We start from the raw sequence: 20,975 nt of genomic DNA on the forward strand, positions 1-20,975 counted from the left end.
CTGCAACACTTTACTTCCCCTATTCCAGCCACCCTCTATTTGCCCATTATTATGTTTTTTTTTTTAAGAATTTGCAAGACTAGGCCCAACATTTACCAAAAAAAAGGAGTTAAATTCATTTACCACTTCATTCATATTTTTTAAAACCTAATTATTGTCATTAATGAAATGACTAGGCAAATAAAATCACTGATGGCAGCACCACTATGTCAAGGTCAGGGTCAAATTTTCAACAATTTTGCAGGATATATTACGATATTGAAGGGAATTACTAATCATGGTTAAGACTGGTCTGGAGTGGATTTGGATGCTTTTTGCAGAGGGAACTTTTTGCAATGCTTCTTTATGGTAAAAACAATGATATAATATTACTTCTAACATTATTATTTGCAATAGTGATGTATCAAACCTCAAAGGAAAACACTGCTTTTGGAGTAATTGGCCCTTTGGGTAACTTAATTATGAAATACACCCTGTGGAGTTTTCTTGTGAACAGAAAGTGTGCTTACATTCAGTATTTGTGTGTATCCTTGAGGGATTAAAAACCAAATGTAATGGATTTAAACAATTGCAAAGCAGAGTATTTTAAAATCTGCATAATTTACATTTGCATTCAATAATGTGGCGGTTAATGTATAATGGTGTGCTTAAATACATTTTTTTTTTAATCAAGATTCAGCACCAATATCCAAGCTACCTTATTTTCCCATTTGAATATTGGTACAAAAACTAGTTGTGAGAAATTGTGGCTTGTGCTTCTTGTGCGTATCCTCTTATAATAGTTACCATACCAACTGCAGTAATAGAAGGTGTGTGAGTGTGTGTGTGTGTGTGTGTGCGTGCATGGGAGAGCACATGCACGAGTGCATGTGTGTGAGATGCAGATGCCCGTAGTTCTGTTGCCATCAGAGCAGACTGCACTGCCAGATGTCTGCACAAAGTCCACTCTGTGTGTGTGGATATCTTGCAGAAGCTGTACACTTTCCTCTTTCCCACTACACACGGTCTTTCTCACCCACATGAACACAAATGCACATTAAACAACAATGGAAAGTGTGTGCATGTACACTAGTCTTTGTGAGTGTGTGTGTGTGTGTGTGTTTAAGCAGGTCAAAGCTTCAAGTGCCCCAGTCTGTTAGACAGATGTTTAAGATCCCCGCTGCACCCCCTACCCTGTCACACACACACATAAAAACACGCACGTCTTTCTCTCTCTTTAATATACACTGAAAAACAAACATGTGCACACGCACACACACTCACTCATTAACAACCAATTAGAGAGCAGGTATTGGCTCACTGGGGGAAACCAAAGGTCAACCAGTGCTGTTCTCCGCTTCCAACGCCAAGTCACAACAAATACCTGGATGCAGGCCAGGAGAGAGTGTGTGTGTGCATGCAAGTGTGTTTGTGTGTGTGTTGTTGACTTCTTCTTCCCAAGTTTGGCAGTCCAATCACCTTTCTTTATTGAAACACACACACACACACACACACACACACACACACACATCCTTGTGTTACTATATTCGTGGGTACCCATCATTGACATAATGCATTCACTAGCCCCTTACCCTAACCCTAACCTAAACATATCTCTATCTCTAACCCTGAAATCAAGGCTTAATCCTTAAACAGCCCTTTAAACTTGTGGGGTCCAGCATTTTGGTCCCCACAAAGCTGTTGGACCTCACAAGTATAGTGGGCTCCCGGTTTTTGGACCCCACAAATATAGTAAAACAAGCCCACATATACATACTCTAAATCTCACATAAATATTTAAATTTTTTTCCACTGCAAATCTTGTTGTTCATTGCATCAGCCAGCTTGTCTCAGTAGTACAACTTTCGCTTCAGCATTATCTTTCTCACATGGGAATGAGTCACAAGCTATGTTCAACATACACACACACACTCACAGAAACACATACACACACCCGCTCATTCTCCATGGGATTGGAGCGATGTGTTTATGCCAGTCTTGGATGAGGAGATGCTTGAGACATTTGGGTCTCTGGAGAGCATCTCTCTCTCTCTGTTTACCTCAATCACTGTCTCTAACACGCTCATGTGATGTGATTTTTCAGTGCTCTCTTACATCTCTGCAAATAAATGAAGATTTGAAAAAAAAAATCTGCTGACAATTTAAGTTGATTAGACAGATGCTTTCATTCCCAATAAACTAAACTGCAGTGAACTGAAAACAGAGAGTTAGTGCACAGTTAGCCTCTCAGTCCCTTCCTGCAGCCTCACACTCTCATCCCCAACAAGATTGTATATTATAGATTTTTATTATTTGACTTGATTGCCTGTGTTGTGCAGTTTCAGGGTCTGTATAAAAAACCAAGGACATAATCAGATTAAGAAGGGCAAACGAAAAAATGTACAAAAAAAAGACATGGCCAAAGAAGCATGGGAGTGAGTTTTTATTTGTTCAATTAATCATTTTTCCTTTCACAAGCTTCCTGTGCCAAGAATGTAATGAGTGTGCCATGTTATTGCCCAAACACCTAGACTACATCTTGTCAATGTTGTGTATTAGATTATCTTTTAGATTTAATTACAATAACCTTTACAATGTCTGAAAGATGTTGATTGGACACCATGCTGAAAGAGAAGGGCGAGGGCGTCCCAAAGTTTGCTGGTGTATTTGCCCTCCCCCTTAATTAAGAGACCCTCCACAGCCGCGAGAGTGACTCCACAGAGAGTGCACTCCGTCACGCAGTGGTAGGGTGTAGGGGCCGGATTGGAATTGGGGCTCAGTTTCCATGGGCTTCATGTTCTTGCTTTCTAGCCTTATTATGTTTATCTGTTTACCTGAGAGCCTGTATCCTGTTACCTGTAACCCAGTACCTGAACCTGTTTTTGCCTGCCTGACCTACCTGTCTGAACTTTTTGCCTGATTATTGGGTTTTGGATTCTTGCTTGCTCCTTTTAGATTTGTTTGCCTGTTTTGGACTCGTTTTCTGGTTTTGACCCATTCCGTAAGCCTCTGCACCTGATTTTGTGTAATAAATCATTGAACTGCATCGGCTCTGCCTCAGAAGTCTGCATTTGGGTCCTTTCCCCCGTGTTCATACTACCCCACTTGCCCAAACCGTTACAGTTAGTATAAGTGTAAATACACACATTATAATACATCAACAGTACAGGAACAGTGGTTACTATAATGGTTAGGTTTTATTGGCTTTTTGATTTCAGAATAAAGGTCTTTACAGATCCAACATTTTGGACCCAATCTTAAACTACTCAGACCTGATGTGCATGAAAATCATTTTCAAAAAAGGAGGCGTAATATCAAACAGAACCGAAAACAGTCAGAACCGGTTCAAAATAGACCCCTGGATAGTTAGACCCGATCCAAAATGCAGACTCAAGTGGAGAGAGAACTTCACAACTGGCAGCAGTATGATGCTCCTCTAATTAATGAGCTGCCCTGGTCGAAAGGAGAATCACTGCATGTTCTAAGAATCAATGTATAGTCATACAAAAGAAGTTCTCCATGCTTCAGAGTAGGGCTGCAGCTAATAATGATTCTCAGCATTGATTTAATCGATGAGTCGAGAATCCAGAAATGTTTGGTCAATACAATGTCAGAAAGAATTGCCTGTTACAATCTCCTTAAACCCAAGGTAATCAATCGTCTTGTTTTGTCCGATCCATAGTCCAAAACTCAGTTAAAAAATATATTCTAAAATCCTCCTAATTAAAAAGCTGGAACTAAGGAATGTCAATGGGTATTTTTGCTTGATAAATTATTTAAACAATAATTTGATTATCAAAATAGTTTAATACATTTTCTGTCGATTGACTATTGTTTTAACTCTACTTCAAATATTAATTTATTTTCTTTCAACTTCTTCCTTACGTTGCAAAGGATGCTTTGATTTTTCCATGCACCCCACAGTTCACAATCTCTGTCTTGCCTTAAAAAAACATATTTCTCCTGCGATGATTACGATACACCACTTGGTCAGAGCTGATAGTGAGTCTGCTACACCACTTGAGTATTAGACAAAGAGACAAAGAACAAAGACTCGTTGTAGAACTGGACCCTATCTGGACCTAGCTAGAAAACAATTTTGACCTGGCCCAACTCCAATTTTGGGTCGGGTCTCTGACCTAATCAGAAAGTAACTTTATGTAGTTTAATGTGCACAATAGATTTTGCAATGTTTCAAAGATGACATAATTCTGAATTCATAATGTCATATTACATAGCATACACTTCTTGCATTGAGGGTGTCATTAACAGGGAAATACAGATTAATGCTCACTATCTCTCTTGTGTAATGTTTGATGTATGCTACAGATAATTAAGTGATTCTTCTTGTGATAAAATCAACTCAATCAATGTTCAATGTACACCGTGGTATATTTGACAAATATTTATCTATAATAAATTAAATAATCATACATTGTAATATGTATTTATAATGGAAAAAATGTTTAAAAACACACATAAGAATATGCACATAACACTCTGCAAGTAAAGTAGTTGTCAGTGCAAAGTAAGAAAAAAGAAGGCACAAACGCATAAAAGGTTACTGTAAAATAGTAGTTTTACAATGGACGTGTGCATACGTGTGATGTGTGTAAGATGTTACTGTGGTAATGTTGGTAAGGTGTTCGTCCCAGTATCACTTCTTCTGAAACCACAATATGGTCACGGCAGCTCTTATGCTTACTTGGCTGATGGGCAATCCAAAGAGTTGAATTCAGATTATCTTTGTCTCTCCGTCTCTGTCTCTCACTCGCTTGCCCTCTTCCTGGTTTGAGCCTCATTAGTGGCAACAAGAGCGCTGTTGACCCTTAGCCTTCCCTTATGTTTCTCCTCCCTATCTCCCCTCTGTTTTCCTTTTTTTCTCTCCCCATCTCCTCTCTTCTCTTCATCTCACTTGCCTCACTCTTTCCCTCATCACCCCATCATCATTCACCCAGCAAGAGTTTGGCAGGGATCGTGTGTGTGTGTGTGTGTGTGTGTGTGTGTGTGTGTGTGTGTGTTGCCAGGGGCCAGCCTGCGCCTGTGTACAGCAGAGGTCTTTTCGGCAAGGACAACACAGGGGACTCTGTCCTTGTCTAACCCCCTGGAAATAGAACAAAGGTGTGTGTGTGTGTGTGTGTGTGCGTGTGTGTGTGCGCAATAATGCTATGTACAGTGTCCTGAGTACGAGCTATAGCTAGTAATAATAATAGCATGGTCAGAGGTCCAGTAGGCCAACAGGGACAAGCTATATAGAGCTTATAAAAGTACTAATAAAAACTACAGCAGGTCACCTTATGTTAGGGACGCAGTAAAGGATTATTACACTGACTTACACCAAACACTGTATAACCATCCAGGTGACGATTCAGTCATAGAATTTTAACATAAAAAATCCTATACAAATATGGAAGACAGTATTGTTGTTCAAGTACAAATGGAATTAAAACCGTAAATTAAAAATAAATTAAAACAGTGGCAGAAAGTTGACGCAGTAAATAGCTGTTTGAAAATTACCCAAATTATGCAGCTGATCATTGAAGTACGACTGAATTAATCACCCAAATCAGGCCCTGATAATATGATACATATTTGATATTTATGATGGGGTATCTAGAGTGTCCTGAACAAAATATGTGTAGACAAATGGCCAACAGTGAATGAGAGCCAAGTTTACAGTGCGGCTGGTTATTGAATGTCAATACTTTTTTGATACTGACAGAAATGTATCCTTTGTGTTAAACTGTCAAAGTATCAAAAACTGGGTTGCTTGCTCAGATTCATACTGTGCTTTGCTTATGGTTTGATAAAATAGTTTCTGATTTAAATTAAAGTTTTGTCCCTTCAGAACTGTATTTTAGTTCTTGTACAGCTACTTGTGTTTAGACAACATTTAACATTGAGAAGTTTTTATTCTTTTGTCAAATAAAACAAAAATTATATTGCTCAAATTAAGGCATGGAACAAACTATTATATTGGTATTGCAGTAAATGTACTGAATCTCAGGCTGTCATGCAAATCAGGGCAAGCTCTTCTCCAAGCGGACATCATCACACGGGACCATGGCTCTGGCTATTTCCACAGATCTTTTACTGGCGTAGCTACACCATGGGAGGAGAAAAGCTTGCCTATGCATCTTGAAGTGAAACATTTACACCTTTTCAGCATCTGGCTAGAATGCATCTACGGGTTTCAATCCAGTATCAAATGCTTCTTGGATGAGATTGGACAGTTATCAGCCCAAGATGCATGAAGTGGCTCAGTGTTAATGGATTCATAATCTGCATGTCCATGCAACACTGGGTGTTTGATGGGAATGCACTGTAACGTATTATGTAGGTGAGGATTTTTTTTGGCTTCATGTTATAAACACGTCAAATACAATAACAATTGCCTGTTTGTAGTCCTATACATTAAAATAAACAGAGGGTGATCAAATGATCAGAGTCTGTTTGTTTTTGTTTTTTTATTAGGCCCTTCAGTCACTTCCATATTGTTGACTGAAAAAGCTTCAGCGGCTCCTCAATGAGTTTCTGTAGAGGAATGATAGAGTAGGCACACTGTAGGAATTACATGTCTACAAGGCACACAACAGCTAGCAGATGTCAGGTCTGTGTGAGGCCACATTTGTCTGCAGTGAAAACACGTCGACTGAATGCTCCACTGTGCCTCAATCTGAGCTGTTGACTCTATGGTAATGATGCAAGTCAGGCTAAACATAACAAACCATTAGCATCCTCAGCATGCCGGCAATAGCGCTGGGAAGATGGCGATCTCACTTCTGTGTGTGCGAGCTCGACAGACACTGGGAATGCAGATTTGTTTACAAGTACGAGGCTCCCAGCATAAATAAATCCATACTAAATTATGTTATCACGAGCTACTATAATAAACAATTTTTACTCCTGGGATGTTCTTTAAAACTTTTGGTTCGAAATGGAGAACAGAAATATGTGGAGAAAGAGAAGGAAAAACTGAAAAAAGTGAAGAAAGGGATTAGCAGGAGGGGGAGAGAATGGGATGGAATGATAAAGGATAGAGAAAGGGAGAGGAAATGAGTGAAAGAAATTAATGGAGGTCTGGTTCTGCTCTGTCTATATCAGAGGAAACAAGGGAAACTGTATGGCAGGGAGCCAAGTAAAGGGTTCTTACTGTCACTGAGCCATGGCCATCTCTCTATTTCTTACCCTCCTGCCCATCTTCTTCCTTCTTTCCCTCTCTTGATTTCTACATTTGTATGCCCTCCATTCTCTCCTCCTCTTCATATCTGTCTCAATCTCCCCTGCATCACTTCACTTGCTTTCCTTTGTTTACTTGCTCTTGTTTTCCCCCTTTGTCCTCCTGTCTTCCTCTAAAATTACTCGCAAAACAGTTCCAAAATTGAGAACATGTTTATGTAAATCATAGAAAAACCAAAGCATTGTGTGTATGTGTCTCTCTCTCCCTCTCTCACTCACTTTGTCTCACTTTGTGTCTTTGTTCATTGAAGTTAAACTGTGCTCTGTTTCTGGCTGCCTTTGAAAGTCTGGTAGAAGGCAGACAATGTCCGCCACAGGCTTTTTTTTCTCAACCTTTTATAAACCTACAACAGGCACACTTAAGTGCACAAACACACGGTCCATGACAGCTTTGCTGTTTTGGAGGGATGGGGTGATTGATTAGTCTCTATGGAGACGATACGTTTTGTAATGAAGAGAAAGCTGGCGTGTTAATTTGTGTAGTGTGGGAGGCGCAAGGATGCTTGTTGTGTGTGTCTACTTTGTTCTTCCCTGCGATATTTGTGTTTATGTGATGCTGTATATCTGTTCCTGTAAACGCTTATTTTTGAGTAAGTATTTTTGTGTCTGCACGTGTGTGTTCCCATCCACCTGTTTTTATGCACATTTTCAATTTGCGCATAAAAAAAACCTGAGTGGATATCGCAAAAATTATTACGTTGGCTGAGAAAAGTTGCCGTATCAATAAAGAAAAAATGCGACAGAGTGCAATGGAAACATGCATGATGAATAAATCATGATATACATGAAGCATGTGACCTAAACGTCCACTGAAGCTTCCGCTCCACTGAAGAGACTAAAAATAGCAGCAGATGAAAACATCATATCTGTGTGGAGACTAGAACGTTTCTCAAATTAATAAATGAAACAGCCATAAATGCTGAAATTTCCATCATGTTTTATACATGGTTTCCTATTGTTTTAGGGTTGACTGGCGCTCTTTTAATTATGTCATTTCGTCCTGCACTCTTCTACAATGGTTTCACTTCACCAGACCTGAGAATTAGCGCCACCAACTGTTTATCTCAATGAACCAACTCCTGAAATTCCCACTGACAGTAGCGGATGGAATCGCACATTAATTAGCATTTTCTTTTGCCATTTTTCTGGAAATTCATTTTAAATTCGCACTACATTTGGATGGAAACTTGACTTATGTATATGCATGCACTCTGCGTTCTTTAGTGTGTGTATGTTGTGTGTATGAGTGTGCATCTGTTTAATCTCCTACAGAGCTGTGTGGACCTGAAGTTGTCTACTTCCTAGTGTGCTTCCCGGTATGTGTGCACAGCATGCACGTGTGAGGTCACCACAGTAATTCAGATGCTGTCGATTAACTCTTTTACACATGTCAGTGTCACAGAAAACTCTGATGCGTACATAGCTATCACATTCTTTTAATGACATGCCTATTACACACACACTCACACACACACACACACACACACACACACACACACACACACACACACACACACACATACGTTCATAAATCAGGCGTGACATATCAACATATCACATATCAGCTTGGCAATGTGCCTATATGACACACTTTGATTATGATATGCTAATCTGACCTATAATTTACTTCCTCCCATTTCTCTGTCATCTCCTCCAGTCTCCTGCTGATGTGTTCACCCTCCCCACCATGTTTATCCCAGCTCCATTTGATTTACTCACTGTATTGACTTGTCTCTTATTAGAAACTACATTGCCAAAGCTTTATAAGAAATCAATATTTAAAACATTAGCAAACAACTGTTCATCCATTCAAACAATGCTGAGCTGTTTAATTGCTTGGTTTACATCATGTACTATGAAATAATCAGAGGCTGTAATGGAGGGGAAAGCATCAATCACAGACGCTGTAACTGCATACCGAAGAGATTTGCTTTTGTCCTTAATGAAAGACAAATATCGCTGTCTCCTCTTGTCTATCAGTTTTCCAAAAAGTTTTTTAAAAAAAGGAGTTGAGGAAGCTGAAGTTAATTTTTCCAGAGACGGCCATTAATTTCACACCATTTCTCACTAAATCTGCAGTGGCTTGGCTTGGCTCCAGCACCATAAAAAAGTGTACTAAGTGCCGGGGAGATCGAAAGCCTCCTCCTTTAAGAATTAATGTTAGTTTAACGAGAAAAGGGATTTAAAAGTGTTAGTGGTTGAGTTAATGGCTTTCTTTCCTTCTATCCCCCGACACCCCAGCCGCTGCAGATAGATGATAACTTCTGCGGCCAAGACTTCAACCAGCCTCTAGGGGGCACCACCGCCATTGAGGGCATCCCGCTTTACGTGGACAAGGACGACGGCATGACCTCTGTGGTGGCCTATGACTACCGTGGACACACTGTGGCTTTCACTGGCACCCGCAGCGGACGCATGAAGAAGGTAGGTATCCTGCAGTGTGTGTGTGTGTGTGTGTGTGTGCGTGCTCGCTCAGTTTGCTCTTGGGTGGTGTGGTGTGAAAACCTTGCAACTCTATCTTTATTGAGTCATGGATGCATTAACTGATCATTCAATCCTGTTTGGTTAAGAAACCCACAGCATACAAACCTATAGTATATAAATTGTGAAAAAAACATCATAGGTAAAGGAACAATGCAAAGATGGTGTTGTATTTTATCTGTCTTTTTCTGTATTTTCTGGATGTTTCTTATACATTGTGAACAATGTGAGACATAAATGACAGCGATAAGTGACATAAAACTAAAATGGGGATTCAAATGCTCTTGCCAGAGTACAACAATGAGAGTGTGTATATGTGTGTGTGTGTGTTCCATGCTCTACAGAAAACCATTTTCACTTTGAAGTAATTTTGTGTCATTTTGTGATGTATTTTCAATGGCCATTGGTTTTGGCATTGCTGACAAAAGGTTTTGTCATTAGAAATCTCATTGCAGACATCAGCTCTGAATGTGCGTATATATATCTGTGTGTATATTTATCTTTAATGGCATATGTTGTGTTCTGTCTTAAAATGGATTTTCACTGTTCTGGCATTGTCATTGAATGCTTTTTAAACGTAGTGAACTCCTACAGAGCAAGGTGTTTGTGTTTTTTGGATGATGTGTAGTCACAGTGCTGTCGAGAGCTAGGGAGTGTTTCTGAGTGGCTATAACGTGGGTAAAGATGGTTTCTTATGTCTCCTGAGTACCTTAGGTGAGAAAACCCCAGATTTGTGTGTGTGTGTGTGTGTGTGTGTGTGTGTGTGTAGTTCTGTGTGTCTGTTTGTGTGCTCGTGCTTGCAATGGGAGCCTCAAAATCTGTCCTCAATCACAGGCAAGTTGTAATTTCACATCATGTTCAACATACACACAGCATGCAGTCCCTTGAGTGTGTGCCTGTGGGTTTACAGTATGTGTGCGTCTGTGTGTGTGTGTGTGTGTGTGTGTGCTCCTCAAGTACCTACGTTGAGTAGACCGCACAGTGTGTGTGCCAATCAGCTGCTCCTTCATCTGAGATCCAACTGTGTTTTTTCCCTTTTGTTCCCTTTTTTTCTCAGCAGGACATCTCCATAAGAGTGTGTCACCAATACTCTGGAGACTGAATAAAAAAGTCACCTGAGGATAAAAGTCATTGCATAAATACATACATAATACAAAATAAATAAAAAAGAAGTAACATCCACATTTCGCTGTCAGCAGCATTTAACATTGGAAAGTTTTAGAGAATGCTCCCCAGAGTTTTTCATTTTCTTTTTAGAGACACAATACTTTCAAGTCGTATGTCTTTTATTTCAAATGGTGATATCTTTGTTTGGAAGGCTTTGTGTTAACATTGTACTTTCTCTCATATTCTATTAAAGCCAACTGAAATGCATCTGAAATTTTCAGCTGCTACAGTTTTTGATATGAGTTTGACAATTTAAGTATTAGGCCTGTGTTTCTGTTGTCGGTGGACTATCTGTTACTGTAATGCTGCTGTCAACTGCTTTTATATAGCCTATGATAATGTGCACAACATACACTTGCACAGACACACATACCTCCTTACACAGCTTCCTGTCTCTGGTGTTTTGCTAAGTCGACTGAAACCTAGTCCGCTAGTCCTTGTGCCTGACCCCTGTTCTGTGTCTGTATGTGTGTGTGCAGACAGATGATTTGTGTGTGTGTTGAGTACGTGGGGTCAGCAGATCCTGGATGATATCCCACTGATCGGAATCCCATTTCCCCTCAGCCGGCATGTCTTCCTGTGCTCAGGGATGGAGGGAGGAAGGTGAATACAGAGGTGGAGGCTGCCAGCTTCCTCACACAGATCAGTGCAGATGCTGCAGTGACATGCAGTCCTCTGTATGAGCAGGGAAATGGCAAGACAGGACACCAATTACAATAAATCAGAAGTCATTACACCTATAGCCAGTTTATGAGGCTTTTACATTTGTTGGTGCCTGGTAAGTCTTTCCTTTGACACATGTGGTGATTTGTTTTAGCTTTAGATTAGGTCGTTCCAAATAAATTGGAGAACAACTGTTAAATGACTGTACTAGATTTGTACAAACCAAAATTTGGAGGGAGGAAGAGGGAATAGAGCTGGCATTAGAAAGAAGGAGAAAAAGAGAGTGAGGCTGAGGCAGATGGAGAGAGATGGTTACAGGCTGTGTGGTTTTATTGCTATTCATTGGGAGTTAAACTGTTCTCCTTGGCCTAATGAAATGTAAAGCTGCAGCGTATTGATGTCTATGCACATGCACGCTCATTAGAATTCCTACAGTGTGACTGTTGCTAAATGTGTGTTTGCCTGCGTGGACATGTCTCGGCTGCTAGACTCACTGTATTGATTGATCTATGAATATATAATTGCCAGTGTAAATCTTAAACCTAGGCAGTCCATTGGATAAGGGATGGTGTCTTTGTCTGGGTATGTGTGTGTGAGACACAGAGAAAGAGAGCTGTGACGTAAGCCAGAGTACATCTGTGCTGCTTTACATCAGCATGACTAACCAGAAAGCCTTGACCGACTAAACACACAGCATGTATGTGCAAAATACCCACCTAACATCTCCATTACTGCTGACTTAATGGCTTTCTTTACAGGTTATTAGTTGCCATTGTAGACTGCAATTCTGACTTTTGAATTATATCAAACCAGTATTCTATTGCTAAATTATTTTGACGGTCTTCATTGGTTTTATGTGGCCAAGTGGAGAACAGCTGATTGAGAGCCCCATATCAAAATGTTTTTGTGATTTAATGTTGAAGTATGGCCTTTGTTAGGATAAGATAGCTATTACATTGAGAGACTAATAAGAAAAAAAGCAGACCGTGACAAAATGCACTGTATACATGCTGATCTGCTTTTGATGTAGATTCTATGACATGCAATGTAGGACATATGGCAGGATGTGGATGTAGAACATGAGTAGGGCTAGAACAATTAATCAATGAATCATTTAGTCTGATTTAGAGAAAATTTATCAAACTATTTTATAATAACTGATTAATAGTTTCAGTCAATTTTCACGCAAAAATGTCAAACATTCATTGGTTGCAGCTTCTCATTTGTTCGGATTTCTTAGTCTTATATGATAGTTAACTGAATATGTTTGAGTTTTGGACTGTTAGTAAGACCGCTTTTCAATGTCATGCTTTGGTGCGAGAAAAGAGAAGGCAACAAAAGTGTCATGAATTGTTAAGTCATGAATATCACAACTGTGGCTTCATGAAATGAACTCTTCCCTTAAACACCATTAACATGGTTCTCATGAAGGCACCATTAATTGTTGGATGTAGAGTGCAGAATGGAAGACAAAAGATAAAGGATTAGGAGGGTGCTGCAGGGTTCCAAGATGGAAGGCATGAGATGGAGGGTGTCTAATGTAAGATGATAGATGTGCAGTAGGAAGTGGGATATAGGACATACAGTATGGGTATTGGGTGTAGGGAATAGTTTGTGGGATGTAGGATGCAGCCTTGTCACACAATATGATAACAGAAAAGGCTGCCTCTCCCCTAGTCAAAAGCCACCAGTCTCATACCTGCCAGCCAGCAGTAGAATATGCAGTAATGTATATGCATTATATATGATTGTTCTTTACTCAGTACTTCAAAGTCAAACATGATTACATTTCTCTTTTAAACACCACAGTACATCACTTTGTAGGAAGACAAAGTGTAGGTGGGGTACCAAGTTTTTAACAGCATGAAAATGCACTATGGGCTGTCTTCTGTGCTGTTTGCCAGAACAATCCTAAAAAACCCTCCTCAGATCTTGGTAAAAAGCTGGAAATCCTTTCATTCCCCTCATTTCGTCTCCTCTTTTGTCTACCTGGGAGAACAAGGAACGAGGCGCTCTCGCCACATCAGGCAAGATGAAAAGAAACTCTCAACAGCCTGAAGTATTTCCAGATTTCAGAAACAAAAAGAATCAAGCAAGACAGGCAGAAAGAGAGAGAGAGAGAGAGAGAGAGAGAGGGAGATTTACTCAGAGCAGTGTATAGGTGTGTGAACGTGGATGTGTGTGTGTGTGTGGGGATTACATGTCATTTCCTCATTTCCCTGCTAGCAGCAAATCCAATTACTTTTCCTTTTCCTTTCTATCTTGGAAGATAGCCTGAGTGACAGGACCGATGAAGCAGAGCTACTGAGGTAACTGCCAACTGGTTGATTGACATAACGCTGGCACTTCACTGCCCTGAGACAGGGAGACAAGTGATACTGGTTAGACTTCAGGGCAACTTGGAGCCAGTGAGGTGGACCAGAAGTTCTCTGGCCTGCTCCTTCAATCGTACATCCCTCCCACTCAGAGTCACACTATGGCAAGATGCTTCATGTGTTCTCCTTAGCCTCTGTGTCACAGCAGTGGCTTCCAGTATATTACCCCATCATATCTATCTTCCCCACTCTCACACTCCCTGTTAACAGTATCCCACCACCTTTATGAAATGAATACTTTAGCAAGATAATAAGCAGTATATTGTGTGAACTGACTCATGATCTGCCCACCACCGTATATCTAACTGTATACCACCAGTGAATTCCAACTTCAAATAAAGCAACACCTACTTGCATCCTTTCTTAAAAGATTGCATCAGATCATCAGATTATATCAGTACATTTACTCAAGTACTGCACTTTTGAGGTGCTTGTATTTCCACTTTACTTAATATGCTGCTTTATACTTCTACTCCCCTACATTCCAGATGGAAATATTGTATGTTTTACTCAACTACATTTATTTGACAGCTACAATTACTAGTTACTTTACAGACTAAGATTTTACATAGAAATAAGTATGATAAGCTTATAAAATACAATCTTTTTAGCTTGTGACCCCTTATTTATCTGGGGTCCCTCGTCACATTTCAGATGTCTGAGTTTTTAGCAGTTCCGTCAAAGGGTGATTCACCCGCTAAACTTCTCAGATGGTTTCATTTAAATAACTGTTCGAAGCATAAAGAGGTCAAATTATCCAGTTCTTCACAAAAAAAGCTAAGATTAGAGAAAAGTCCAAAGAAATGTATATAAATTAGTTTTTCTTCTTTCATCTTCCAATAATCATCTCATGACCGCTCAGAGTTATCTGGTGGCTGTCCAGGTTGGGAAACGCTGGACTAAACTACCTAACTGTATCTAAAGTAGATTAACTAGCTCCACCTCGATCAGCTACAACAGTAAAATGCTGCTCACACATTTATGAATCAGTATTAACATTCTAATAATGTTAGATAAAGATAAAATATCAGTCATAGGGGCCGTTTTTCTGCAGAACAGTAATTTTACTTTTGATACTTCAAGTACATTTTGCTGATAATACTTATGTAATTAAGTATGATTTTGAACTTTCAATTATAATGGGGTACTTTTACATTGTTGTATTAGTACTTTTACTTAAGTAAAGGATCTGAGTACTTCTTCACCACTGAGAAATTCAAAGCAAAGTGCTTTTCCTTTCTAACTTTCTCAGATTATTTTATTTGAATAACTTTTAGAGGCCTGAAGAGGAAAAACTATCCAATATTTTACAGAAAAAGCAATGATTAGAGAAAAGTCAGTAAAAAGTAATAGAATTTGTAAAACCTGTAAGTCATCTTGCGACCATTCATTTTCAATTAATTCAATTTATCATGTGACCCACTGGACAGGTACCGCACTACAGTTGGGAACCACTGGTCTAAGCAGTATACCAAGCAGGATACCAGCTCTTCAGATCCCAGTATCCAGCGAATGAGAGTGCCTTGGATCTCTTCCTAGAGTTTGAGATGGCTGTGCATGTATTGGCTCTGCAAGCTTAGCAGTAAAACTAGCTGTCAGAATGATTAAGCCTAATCAGGAAACATGGGATGGGAGGTAATTTAGCATGTGAATGCTAATTAGCACTAGCATTTAGACTGGCAGACGATGATTGAAGCAGCGCATCGGCTGCTCAGCCTAGTTAAATGGCAAAAACACCAGGCTGGTAGAGATGATTGATAATCTTGGGTTGGGCTGCTGTCTGTTTCCCTATTTGTGTGTGAGTGTGTGCGGACTATAGTTTCTCCTCTCCAATGCAAACTCATAATGAGCAGATGAGCACAACACCTGAACACATTAATTCCATCTTTATCCCATTAACTAGAAGTTAGTGGAATAATGTCTTATTAGTTATCTCAGAATACACAACAGGCTTTTGTGAAGCTTTGTGTGTGTGTGTGTGTGTGTGTGTTAGTAGGCTACTATCATTCATGCCTAGAGCTTCTTCCCTGAGTGAGTCCAACAAGGCCTAAGCACACATACACTTACATTGCCCACTTACATGCACACATTCAGTGTGCACACATGCTAACACACATGCTCAAAAGCGTGATCTGAGGATTTCTGAAACTGTTGTTTGGCATGCACACTTTAGATGTGTCTGTGTACTTGCTCCTATGTGGACATGTGTATGAATGATACAATATATATCAATGGGCTATCTTGATATGTTTTGTTCTGTCTCTAAATATAAATCCTAAAGTAATGAAAACACAATGATTCTTATTTTCAGGCGATTATACACTAATGAAAACATACTTATAAATATTAAATTCCATTTCTGCCAATAGCTCCTCCTAAATGTTACACACGGTAACGGTAAGTAACGGACCTGAGTACTTCTTCACACCCACAGCCTAACTGCACCTGTGTTACCGGCCGAGCCTTCTCCTTTAAGGAACTTGGCCTTGTGGGTAACCTGTGTGTGAGTGCAGCGGGTTTGTTGTGAAATGTGTAGAAGAGCTCAAGTTGCTGTATAATAGTTACAGAAAGGCTGTGCTCGTTAGCAGCTACGAGTCATTGTGATTACAAGAGAAAACGCGATCAATCATCTGATCGCTCTGATTACTCTGCCCGCGGCTTCCACCTCCGCAGCTCCGAAACGTATTTGGGCGACCTCGGGTTTTAGGCTATTTTAATTGACTTTAGCTTGACTCGTAGCTGATAACTAGCTAGCTGTTCACAGTCTGGACCAACTCTGCTGTGAAGCGCTGAAGACGCCGTAGTAACGTTACATAAACGGGGACTTTTTATTTCTTATCTGTGGCAGCAAACACAACACTTTCAGTCAAGACTGTGGGTTAGTGGTAGAGCGGGTCGTCCACCAATCGGAAGGTCGAGACCACTTATTATACTGCTACCTGAGCTTATCTGCTTTATGGCTGACTAAAGTAACCAGATCTGCGGAAACACTGAAAACTCAAATATGACGATATGGTAATCTGCTATACCACACATTAATTGATATTTGAATATAATAGATATATCGCCCAGCCCTAATATCAGTGTGTCAGGAATTATGTTTTTGTGCTAGAGTGTGATCCTCTGTAAATGAATGTGTGACAAAGTGTGTATGTAGCTGTTGTAAGAGCCTGTTGAGGGAAGACTAGTGTGTAAGTCTTGCAGAGATAATATTACTACTGTAAGCGATGCCAGTGTTTGAGTGAATTATCATCCTGTTCTCTCCGCTACTTTTACTTCTCTGCACTCCCTCTCTTCAGGTCTTATAGTTTTCCCGTCTACAACCCGCCTCTCTTTCCCTCTGCTCCTTCTCACTCATCTGTCACCTTCAGCTCTCTCGCTCCCAACTGAGGTGGGCTAGATGCCCGCAAATCTACCTCCCTTGAGAATTTCTCACCTCATCTGTGTGTGTGAGGCGTACTGTCCTTCTCTCCTCTACTTCTCATTCCCTCTCTCCTTTCCCTCATTCTCTTTATCTCCTCTATCCATTAGTATATTAGTGTACCTAAGTACTATCCCTGTCAAGCCTCTCATGAGAGAGAGACATAGAGGGACACAGACAGGGAGAGGGAGATGGATGAACAGACATGTATGGCAGATACATGTGATATGACAGACCTACTTGTAAATGATCATATGGAACATTACATACAACGTTGTGCATGTGTTTGTCTGGAAGTTTGTTTAAGATGAGATTAATTTGTAAAATCTGTTGTACTTATTTGCAATGTCTTAAGCTGACATTGAAGTCTTCTTTTATAATAATAATGGAAACTAACAGCAGCAAAGTGGTCTGATACAATTCACTTTCACTCTCTCAACACTGCATTAGGAGACCAGAGTTATAATGGAGCTCAAAGTGGCATTTTTTGACAGCTGGCCTATCCAGCGCAAACAAAGCATAGGTAATGGACAGGGGTAAATATATTTTACTGGCCACAATATATTAAGATCATGCAATGTGTGATGGTAACTTTGCACAGGACAAAAAAGACCATATACCAGTTTTTGAAAAACTGTGATTTGAGAAACATCTCCATTTGAAGTACATGTGAAGTGGTTTTCCTTTGAGGAAAGCACTTCTTTTCTTTTTTGCTGCCAAAATGATTCCAGGCAGAAAAATGAATGCATTGGTGTGAAAATGAATTAATGGGACCACCGTATACCTTAGACTGGCTTCCACACGTTAAAATGTCTCCTCTACTCATCTGCATTTGAATTCCCCATCTGTTATAGCTCTTATTATAGGAGGAGACAAATGGACAGTATGTAGGGGAAAAAAGAGTAACAGCATCAGATGAGGATGGAGTGTTACAGAAATAGTCCTTCTTTAGCGCTGTCAGTGTTCTGTATTACAACAGCAGGATCTCCACGACCTCCAGAACAGAGGCTGCTATGATACTGTTCTGCATCACTTATTAGAGACAGCCACTGCTAATGTGCTATTGTGGTTGTGAGTTCAATTCCCAGGTGGGCTTTCACTTCATATGTATTACCCCCTGTGTCCTTGAGCAGGGCATTATCGCAGCATTCCCTCTGGAGGAATATGGCTCAGTGTTAATGGATGGACGATGTGCATGGAGAGCTAGATGGATGGATTAGTGAGCTAATGAATCTTTAATAAGTGGGAAGGCTTTGTGAGTGTCAAGAGACACAAAGAAAGATCACAGCTAAACTGTGAGATGGCTTTAATTCACACAAAACCCTTGCAGAGTCTGACTTTGGTACACTGTGATGGGCCTGTTGGTTGTATGTAGCAAATTCGTCTGAAAATGCAATTTCATATGTTGTTATAAAATCATTATTTTGTTGCCATGGAGAGCAGAGTTTGTGAAGCTCCATATCAAATACTGCAGCTATTAAATCCATGATGCTCATGTAACCTTTCTACATTTAGACCATTTAGGTGATTTGGGGATTAAAACGTTTGCAAGCTAATTAAGCCGGCCCTATTTGAAGTTCCTATTACTGTATATTGCACATTATATTGACATAAACTTTATCCATAACCACGTTCATGTAACTTGGGGCTGACAATTCTATTAGGAGCTGGTCAGGTAGTGTACAGTGGGTTTACCAGTGCGTTTTCTCTGGAAACAGCTGCCTGCTGAAACTGGAAATGAGGTTGATTAGCGCAGCAAGGCTGAACCAAACAGTAAAGGGCCATAACACTTAAAGAACATTTTTTAAACAAGCTGAAAGATGCTTAAAGGCTGCGTGGCTCTTGATCCAAATCTGAATCTATATTTTGACTTTTTCACTCAAGGGATTTGGTTAAGTGAAAAGCTACTGGTGTACAGGTATAGTTTGGGCAGACATCAAACATCCATCACACATAATTAAAGCATAGCAACACATTGTCCTTGTTAGCTTATTGCTGATACATAGACACTCCATAAGATACATTTTATTAATGCTGACAATAATTTAAAAAAATGGCCTTTATTGCATGAATGAACTTGGTGCCAAGATTAGTATTTTTTCCATGGTTTACTGTTTTCATCTGCTCCACTGTCTTCCAGGAAGGGCATCCCCTTTTATGATGTAATTCACATATGGCTATACTATGAATACAGCATATTGTGATCACGAGTGAAAAATGTGCAACAAGAAATAACCCTGTGTTAACCCTGTAACTCCAGAAATACAGGCTTCTAACCCATGTACCGTAGACATCACCAGTCCCGGCGCTGAGTCAGAATGTCCCGCTGTTAGAGCATGTACTGCCACAAGTCCAGGCAAACAACAGACACATATGGAGACGTTCAGCCACAGCCAGCGATGTGTTCAGACAGCTGTTATGCTGATGACCGGTGTCAGGTGCCAGTGGCCTGATTCAAGCTGGCTAACCTCCTCACATCACAACATGTGTCTGCACAGATACGGGAGGTGATGGGTGGACATGTGTCTCTGTATCTGGCATGCATCTGGAGAACAACTGGCATGTTGGGGGTAGCTGTGTGCGTGTGGTGTGTTGATGGGAGTGTGTCTATGCAGGTTTGTTTGACGCACTACTCTTTGGTACATTGTACTAGTATCTAGGGAGAGATGCAGCTCACAGTGTGTGTGTGTTTGACAGTCTTCAGTATTAACATCAAGGGAAAGATGCTGTCTGGATTGGGTGTGTGTTTATGTCTGATTAGAGAGCAGAGGAAGCATTTCAATGTGCGTGTGTGCCTGTTATGTTAATCTCTTTCACATCAAGGAAAGACGCAGCCTGCATGGGTGTGTGTGTATACACATGCATCTGATTAGAGGGCACATGTAGGTATGGATGCAGACTGTGTGTGCATGTGTGTGTATGTAATAGGACTGCAGAGGGTCCATTTTCCATTTGTTTGTGTGAACCTGCAAATATCGGTCTCTAAGAGATACTGGTCCTTAGATTAACGGGAATCTCACACTCCCTATGCATTTAGGAGAGTTCATCTTCATCAGTTTGTGTTGTGTTTAGTGTAGGAAACAGTGTGTGTTTACATACTCCAGCAGCTGTGCTTTCTTCATGTAGAATGGGAGCTGCCCACCTGATGCCAGGGCAGCTGCCACACTAACAGACCACTACACACACACACACACACACACACAAACATTGCCAGTAGACCTTTTTTGTATCTCTGAGTGTGTTTGCTGCAGAGGGGAGGAGAAAGGGCCAGCTGCAGCATAAAGCCTTCATCAACTGTTCTTCTAAACTGCCCCATCTGTCTATCCATTAACACGCACACACATACACTAATGCATACACATGGCCCTTCTGTCATTTTATCAAACACACATGGCGTACTTCACACTCAATGGGGTCTGTCACAACAATTAAATGCATTCTCTGATGTCTTATGTGAAAATGTGTGTCAACTTTTGCAACTTTTTGTTAAACAAAAACATAACAAAACATAACTAAAAATAAAAAAAAATATATAACTCCAAATTGTGGATGAAAATGTGTAGCCTATACACATATGTATAGTGAATATGTATAGTTTTGTATTACATTACTGGAATTACTTTAGTTTCATTTTGTGCACTTGGAATTAC

General features: G+C 40.2%; 1 protein-coding gene across 12 annotated transcripts in view; it reads left to right on the plus strand.

Annotated features, from left to right (window-relative positions):
- LOC122882838 (plexin-A1-like) overlaps positions 1-20,975 on the plus strand; it is a 325,344-nt gene that overhangs the window by 56,997 nt on the left and 247,372 nt on the right. For all 12 annotated transcript variants that reach the window (XR_006379472.1, XR_006379471.1, XM_044210661.1 and 9 more), the window contains one exon: positions 9,460-9,642. Coding sequence is in view for 10 of the 12 variants with exons in the window: in XM_044210661.1 (XP_044066596.1) it covers positions 9,460-9,642 (183 nt within the window). In the remaining 2 variants the exon portion in view is untranslated. The remainder of the gene's footprint in view (positions 1-9,459; positions 9,643-20,975) is intronic.

This window comes from Siniperca chuatsi, linkage group LG10 (genome assembly GCF_020085105.1).
Source record: "Siniperca chuatsi isolate FFG_IHB_CAS linkage group LG10, ASM2008510v1, whole genome shotgun sequence".
Taxonomy (NCBI): Eukaryota; Metazoa; Chordata; class Actinopteri; order Centrarchiformes; family Sinipercidae; genus Siniperca; species Siniperca chuatsi.